An 8,592-nucleotide genomic window follows, 5' to 3' on the forward strand; every position below is an offset into this window, starting at 1 on the left:
AATTTTTTATGCCATCTTTGGACATCTGTGTTTATTGGTGATAGCAAGTCATTCATTAGTATCTGTGTGCAAAGAACTGTTGAGGGGAACAAAGAACCCATCTCAGTGGGCCCATGTGGCTGGCTGCTGCTGGGGAAATAGTGTGGCGCATGGATAGCAGTGGGAGACATGTGAGTGGGTGCTCCTGAGACAGAGAGAAGCTTTAGACTTAGGTCATTGAAAAAAATGACAAGTTTTTTTTTTTTTTTTTGAACCAGGGATCAAATTCATGACCTCATGCTTGCCAGGCAGGTGCTTAAACCTATGAGCTAAATCCCTGGCCCCCAAGTTTTTTCTCTAAAAGCCAAGCCTCATTGAATTTAAATACAACTTTAAGGCTTCAGTATTGATTGTTCTGCTTCAGTTTAATTTGTCTCACAGGCTATTTTAATTGCTAAAATTTTAAGGTCTCCTTTTTAACTGTAAAATTGCTATTGGTAGGATTACAAATATTCTGACTAAAAAAACTTATATAAACCTAAAACTATAAATATGAACAACATTAAAGATGGGGGCTTTAAACAGCTGTGAATTAGGTGAAATGAGATGATCTTAGAGTATAAGTGAGGCATAAATCAAGTAATGAAAGTTAATAGTATTAAGAAGCATTAATGACGCTGTCGTGAGCACTTCTGTGTGCATAGATTCATTTGATGCTCACAAGCTCCATGAGAATTCGCAGTTTTGGGGTGTGGAGCAGGGCATTACGTTGGCAAGTGTGTTTAGGCTGTGGTGGAATTTGTGCATGGCACACAGGTCAGGCAGGGGGGCCTCCTCACTCTCCCCCAGGTCAAACACTGCTGAGAAGTAAAGAAAGGTTGGGACAGAGTGTGATTCACGTGTCTGGAAGTCCTCGGTGACCTTTTGTACGGTTTAATAAGTGCTTTCAACAGAGGCCAGAGAGACCAAAGAAGATGGGATAGTCAGAAGAGGCCTGTGCTCTCACGAGGAGCAGAGAAACAAGATGAGTGAGAGGAAGTGGCAGCAACATGAGAAGGGATTTTTTTACTCTTGATTTTCAGATGAGAAATAGTTATACCAGTTTTCATGCTGGTGGGAGTGAGCCATCAACAAGCGAAATCGGAGTCAAAGCAGTTGTGCTGCATCACATCTGGCCCTTCTCACCAGCATGTTTAGTGGTCACTTCACTATGTTGAGTGTCATTTAAGCTTTGCTAGTACTGTCTCTCACATAACTATGTGTTCTGTGGATTCTTTGGCTTATGAACTTGTAGAGCATAATGGAAAGAGGTCGGGCTGGGCAGGCAACCAACATTGGGATTGTGTTTTGGTTCTTTGCTCTGATCTGGGGATTTTGAGCAATTTATCCCGTCTCTCTGAGTCCATTTCTTGATCAGCAAAACTAATTTATTCTTGTTTTAAAGATTGGTAGATAAATACTTTATGTAATGTATCTTCTCTGACTAGTGCAACCTTAGCCTTCAAGAGAGTTTTTATTTTTTATTTTTGTACTAGGAATCGAACTCACAACTATGTGCTTGCAAGACAGGTGCTTATGCTGCTGAGCTAAATCCTCAGCCCCCAAAAAGATTTTTTTCTTTTTTGATAGTGTAATATTTGTATATTATCAGAAGAATTATCAGAACTTGCTACACAAAATATGGTCCCTAGACCAGCAGCATTAACATTACCTGAGGATTTATTAGACAGTAGAACCTCGGCTTGCCTGACCCATCAGCGCCTATATTTTTAACAAGAACTCCAGATGATTAATAAATGCACCGATGTTTGAAAAATGCTGGTTTAGAAAATAAATCCCTTTTGTTTTTTTTTAAGGAAGTTCGTGGAAGAGTGTGACGACTGTCACATTCTGATGTACTTACAAGCTAAGTTTTTATTTTGTAAATATCTGTCTCTACTTAGGTATAATAAAAGTAACTGGTATATTATTTTATAGCATATACTTTCTGTGTACAGTATACAAAATGAAAGTTTCTTATGTGTATGACTATTTTGTTTTAATCTTTGAATTGTTGAAATACAGATAATTAGGAAGGTTGATAAGCAGACAGCATTATTGGATGCGGACGACCCCGTGTCACAACTACATAAATGTGCATTTTACCTTAAGGATACAGAAAGAATGTACTTGTGCCTTTCTCAAGAAAGAATAATCCAATTTCAGGTAGGTTTTACAATTACTGGTAAAACTTATACAAACTAGGGCTGAGTGTGTAGCTCAGTGGCACAAGGTCCTGGGCTCGCTCGTGAGTGAACCCTGCAGACTGGATTAGAAAACATGAGACTTTGATTAGCAGCTCATTATATCCAAATACATGAGGCTGTATTCTGACATTTATGTCACATCCAAGGCTCTTTAACATACATGGTCCTTGGATGTGCTGGTGGTCCTACCTCAGGGATGAACTCAAAACTATGTTCTCAAAGAAACAGTTAACATTCGCTGCCAGGGTTCCAGGTCTGGGGAACAGAGGCTCCCCAAAATACCTAAAACTACATGTTTGTTGACTCTGCTGAATTTGTATGCATGTGCCACATTGAAAAAGCATTTTACTGAGAGAGGGTTTATATACTCACCAGATTGGGTTTCCTGAGATAATAATGATTTGATTGAGATGCTAAATTTTAACTGTGTTTGTTTAGAAGCCTTTCACATTTCTAACATGGTCATGTAATTTGATGAGATGGTTAGTTTTCATAGATGACTTCTTTATAAACTCCCATTCCAGAGGGATGCTTTCATCTGGACACAGGTGGGCTGGGTTCCGGTGCAGATTTATTACAGCAAGGGTAGGAGCTTGCTGACAGGTCTCCCTTCCCTCTAGCTCAGAGTGGATTAGCATCTAGCTGTTCTCTAAATAGTCAGGACTCCTGGGATCTTTCTTATGGAGCCCTGAAGAATTTTAAACATCTATTTTAAATTTAACATAATGATCTTATACTAATAAAATTATACCAGTAATGGTATAATATTAGTGGTTGTTAGTTATTTAATATTTCACTGAAATATTTTATAACAAAAACTGCTATCCATGGAATTTTGGTATTATTCTGTTCACATTTATTTAGCGATTGGCAAAGCAGTATGATTTAGGAAGTTTTTGCAAAAGTCTCTTTTTGTTAACTGTGTAGTGTTCTTTGCTAAGTTCTGTTACACTGTAATGTGTATAGAGCTCAGTTTCTGAACATCTTTTCTTCATAAGGCCACTCCATGCCCAAAGGAACCAAATAAAGAGATGATTAATGATGGCGCTTCGTGGACAATCATTAGCACAGATAAGGCAGAGTATACATTTTATGAAGGAATGGGCCCAGTGCTGGCCCCAGTCACCCCTGTGCCTGTGGTAGAAAGTCTTCAGGTAAGACCACTAAGTCACAAGGTTGCTTTTTGCTTTTGCACATGAACTCAGCTGTGACTTAGCATAATTTAATTTCACAGTAATTTTAATTTTTGTTTCAAATGTAGTGATCCAGGGAGATTTTGTTACATGTTATTTGTTGATAAAAATGAGAATAAGCAATTTTCGTTACATGTGAGAAAATTAAATCAACTTATCGGAAATGTTTTTAGCTAGCTTTGTAATCATGCCATTTGAAAGAAACGTTTACAAATGCAAACTTTTACAAGTAGTCACAAATGAAAATTGAATGAGAACCTAATTTTTTACTTCCATGAAAAGTGTCTCAGTGTGACTTTCTATTAATTGCAGTTGAATGGCGGCGGGGATGTAGCAATGCTTGAACTCACAGGACAGAATTTCACCCCAAATTTACGAGTGTGGTTTGGGGATGTAGAAGCTGAAACTATGTACAGGTACTGGACAGAACTTTTTATATCACTCAAGGCTTGAGCAGGGCTTGTGGGTACTTGAGATTGTCTCCTGAGCTTCACTGTGGTGCATTAAATAATGTTGTCTCATTTCTGGAACATACTTCACATTTTAAAGTGCTTTGTAAAAATGATTTGTGTTTCCCCTTCAGATGTGGAGAGAGCATGCTCTGTGTTGTCCCAGACATTTCTGCATTCCGAGAAGGCTGGAGATGGGTCCGGCAGCCAGTCCAGGTTCCAGTAACTTTGGTCCGAAATGATGGAATCATTTATTCCACCAGCCTTACCTTTACCTACACACCAGAACCCGGGCCGAGGCCGCACTGCAGTGCAGCAGGAGCAATCCTTCGAGCCAACTCAAGCCAAGTGCCCCCCAGCGAATCAAACACAAACAGCGAGGGAAGTTACACAAACGCCAGCACAAATTCAACCAGCGTCACATCATCTACAGCAACTGTGGTGTCCTAACCACCGTTTTTTTTGCTAGGACTTAAACTGACCTGAGTGCAGCAAAAAGTTGTTGAAAAGGAAAGAAAAAATGAACAATCTTTTGTGGTTTCTTGGGAAAACTTTTCATACCACGCAATACTATTCAAAAACCCCGTTACCTGCAAGTGCTGATTTGAGATACAGAAGCCACAGTAAAACAAACAAACAGAAATCAAAATGTACAAATTATTGGAGTTTGAGTTTTTCAGCTGTTTTGTTGTTGTTGTTGTTTGGTTGGTTGTTTGGTTTTGCTTAAATGGGCAAGAAATAGATAATGTGGCTGGTATAAAAGTTAAGCAAACTAGAAGACACAAATCTAACATAGTTTTTATGGACCAAGGAACTTGTATAAGCTTTATTAGTAAAAGGTACATTTTCACCATACCTTTTTTTATATCACAGTATATAGTACATCTTGTTACCAAATAGGTTGTTCTCCCTGCCCTCTTTGAGCTTTTGCTCTGAAGTACATTTAGGTTCCAGGCTTGACCATGCTTGTTGAATAAGTTCCCATACCCATCCAGGTTCTTTTGGTCTAAGGCTGGAACTTTTTTTTAAAGCTGAAGTCTTATGACTTTTCATGAGTTAAAATTGTTCTGATTTCAGCAAGTCAAATTTTGTAAAGGCCTGCGTATGTTTTTTTAAGATTATATGAAGTCTGTGCAAAAGCTTTAAAGACAATGCCTTTGCCTTGCCTGCAATACATGCGATGTATGTTAACTTAGTCTCCTTCTTTAGTCACTGTTGGCAGTCATTTGTGTTTTCTTTCTTTTTTTTTTTTTTTTAATGTATTTATAGTGGTAATCCAAGCTGACATTCACATGGAATTCAGTGTGGCCATGTAGTCATTAATGAGTTAATGGCACAGGATACGTTGATATTTGAAATGTCCTCTCTCCTTCCCATACATAATCATCTGTGTCCCAGGGTTTGTTCAGTTTTCCCTCCCTCCTAATGTTGTATATAAATTGTATAATGTGTAAGTTAAATTTTTTTGTTTTGAACTTGGAATGCTCCCAGCGATTTTATTCAACAAGCTGTTTTCTGCATTGTTGGAAAATGATTTAAAAAAATCATGAGAAATACCTGCTACGAAATGGTAGATGGTCCCCTTCCAGTAGAATGAGGAAAATCTTAGCAAAATATGTTGTATTATTGTTACCCCTCACTCTTTTTTTTTTTTTTTTTTTTTGCCTACACCAGAACATCATTGTAATCTTAAACCATAAGATGCTTTTATTAGATGGTCAGCTAGAATAGCTGGAGGACAGTACTTTAGGAACAGACAGTTGGAAGTTTATAAAAATGCAAATGTAACTTATATTTCCAATTGTCTTCTGCCTTTTTCATTCTCTTTTCCCCAGTACTGTGTCTCCACAAATGTTCCCTCCTTAGAAAGTCTATCTTTTCCTTTCAATTAAGTTTTGGTTGCATTTAGGGCTGTGCATAGCCTTGCGTGGTGGTCTCGCCAGTTTTGCTTCCATTCCCACACTTCGATCATTACACCTTTGTTCAGTTTCTTAGAAATCTCAGCAGACTCATTGAGCAGCGTGAGTACAGTAACTATGTGTGTAACGTTGTAGGACACAGTCTAGTGATACAATCATCCTTCTTCGAGTAAAAACTACCTCTAGATTGTGGTAAGCTTTTACTGTCCCATAAAACAGGAGCCACAAGTACCTTATGGATGCAAAACTGTAACTTCTCCAGTGTTCCCAGTGTCTTGCTAGTGTCCTGGGCTGGAGTTTCCTTTAATAGACTTTAAAAATCATTTATTAGGAGCATTTTTTTTCAGCTTTGCCATCTTCATCACTCCTTTCTTTAAAGTATGCCACTGTAAATACTTTTCCTCACATCTTCAAATTGCCTTTTCCTCAGTTTCAAGGGGAAAGTCATTTGTAAAACACGTGAGGTGGTTAAATCAAAGTTCGCGCAGTTTTCTCTTACTGCGAGTTTAATCACCCCAGGCTGCATTGTACTATAAATAGCCTTTTCTCTTTAGATCTGCTCAGTCCCTTCTCTGGGGAATCAGATCCTGCCTCACACCTTAATTCTGTTTCAGTGTTCAGGGCAGAACGCATTGTGGCCTTATCTTTCTTTGTTGTAACTGCTCACTGGCTGTTACTAGCAGACTTGCTTATTTGAGTAGTATTTATTCTCTGTTGAGTCATGGAAGTAGTCATTACACAGTGCTTCTTGTTCAGTGTGAAAATGTTCTCAGTGCTGCTTGATTTTTTTTTTTTTTGTAATGGGCCACAAGTTTCCTACATTTCTTGATTTGGTATTTAGTTAAGAAACCATATTAAATTAACCAATAACAACTGAGATGCTTTTTGAAGAACAAACTTTGCTTACTCAACTTTTAGGTCAAAATAAATTTTCAGGTTCATGGCTTTATTAAAATGAACTCTGGTTCTTTTAAATGTTTATATTTTATTTTGGTTCTTTTATTTTTTTCTGATAAGGTAGTTGAAATGTTAAGACTATAAACCCTTTTCCTGTATTCTTTTTTGGAAAAATCCAGGAATGTACCAATGTAAGCATTTTCTCCATCTGATGCCATTCTCATACCACAGACTGCATAGTGAAATAATACCTATTGTAGCTCATTGTTCATCAGTAGTTATTTTGTCAGCTGCTTTGAAAAAAATCTTCATGGATTTGTGAATCATTGTATGCCTCAGCATGTAACTTCGGAGAGTTGTGTCCCCCCCTCCCCATGCTGGCATTATTAGAGATGTCAGTCTTCTGCTCTTACAACAATTCTCTAGAATGGAGAGTGATTATTTACAGTATCTTTGATGTTTTAAAAAATCTGTTTTAGAAGCACATTCTCTCATGATCCTATACATTTTCTCAATGTAGGAATAGAAGTTGAGCTTGTGACCCAATGCATTTTTGCTAGTTTCATTGTATTTGTCACATAGACTGGGAAGGCAAGCTAAAGATGCTAAAATAGAATGCCCTTTATGGTTTGAATGATTTCAGAGTTGAACACTAGCACAGTATTTAACTTGCTGTGGCAACAAAAGGCATCTGCATCTAGAATGAACTAGGGAAATACTTGTCTCTTCTCACTGTACAGACTCATTTGCCATCGTAACTGTTAAGTTCCTTTGCCTTTGTGTTTAGTGAAACTGGTACATCTGTGAGCTCACAGGAAATTCCACTGCCATCTTTGAGAACTAACCTAGTCAGGTTAACCAGGAAATCTGTGGGGGGAGGGGCTCCCTTTTGAAACAAAATACTGTTCAATTATTAACCAAGTTAACTTACTTTGATTTCAGAAGCAGCTGTGTTTCCGATGAATGCTGAACAAATGTGTGTAATTTTCTGTGCTAGACTTTTGACCTTGTTTATAAGCACTATACTGTGGGATGGATGGTCAGAAACAATAATATTTTAGGGTTTCTACTTAACCCTTTCAGGACTGAACTGTATCGCCTTTCATTAATCTTTCCCTGTGTCGTGATAAATGTTTGCCAGCATTCAGTACTGTGTTGGTTCAGATGTAGTTTTATATGCTCATTTTTAGTTACTTCTCATACCTTGCAGCATGCTCTACACAGTCAGTCCTTAAGGGGTTTATTTTACAAACTGTGCGCCTGTAAGGTTTATTAGCAATAAAGATAGAAAATCGAGCAACTTTATACCATAATTTTGTAGAAAAAAAGAATCTGCTCAGTTCCATATTTCACCCATGAAAAACCTGCAATATGGGCAGTTTCAAGGAATAAATAAAAAAGAAATGTAAACCATTGTAAAAGTCTTCTGTCGAATGTGCCTGATGCATGTATTACCATCTTTTATTTCAGAATACTTCATAAAGATAAAATTAAATTCTATTCTACAGTTTGTGTATTTACGTTGCCCTCTACATCACATCAAAGTGATAATTATACTAAATTAATTTCCTTTTCAATGTTATAACTAGTACTTTAAACACAGCAATTTTTATGGTGAAATGGAGTTCAATTCAACAGATTTTTCCTAAGCAGGACCTTTTAAAAATGATCTCAACAAAACTGAGAAGTATTATGTAACAATCACTAGCTTTTCTAGTGCAGTGGTCATTTGGTCCAATCTTCTAATGAACACATAATGGTTTTTTCCCTTCCCAGGTATGCGTGGGGTGCTCCCAAGAATTGAGGACAGACTATTTTTTAATACCAAGGCAAAAATTTAAAGAGGAAATTATATAATGTTTAAATCATATAAAGTTTAGTTCTTACCTGCCCTCCCATAGAATGAATA

The 8,592-nt window shown here is 37.4% G+C and overlaps 1 protein-coding gene across 7 annotated transcripts in view; it reads left to right on the forward strand.

Annotated features, from left to right (window-relative positions):
* Rbpj (recombination signal binding protein for immunoglobulin kappa J region) overlaps nt 1–8,183 on the forward strand; it is a 246,838-nt gene extending 238,655 nt beyond the window's left edge. For all 7 annotated transcript variants that reach the window (XM_013149988.3, XM_063240476.1, XM_003467392.5 and 4 more), the window contains 4 exons: nt 2,044–2,184; nt 3,224–3,379; nt 3,731–3,834; nt 4,002–8,183. In XM_013149988.3, coding sequence (XP_013005442.1) covers nt 2,044–2,184; nt 3,224–3,379; nt 3,731–3,834; nt 4,002–4,317 — 717 coding nt within the window. In that variant the 3' untranslated portion in view covers nt 4,318–8,183. The remainder of the gene's footprint in view (nt 1–2,043; nt 2,185–3,223; nt 3,380–3,730; nt 3,835–4,001) is intronic.
* The last annotated feature ends 409 nt before the right edge of the window (nt 8,184–8,592 follow it).

This window comes from Cavia porcellus, unplaced genomic scaffold (assembly GCF_034190915.1).
Source record: "Cavia porcellus strain 051 isolate PalLab524CR breed Dunkin Hartley unplaced genomic scaffold, mCavPor4.1 scaffold_30, whole genome shotgun sequence".
In the NCBI taxonomy this organism is placed as follows: Eukaryota; Metazoa; Chordata; class Mammalia; order Rodentia; family Caviidae; genus Cavia; species Cavia porcellus.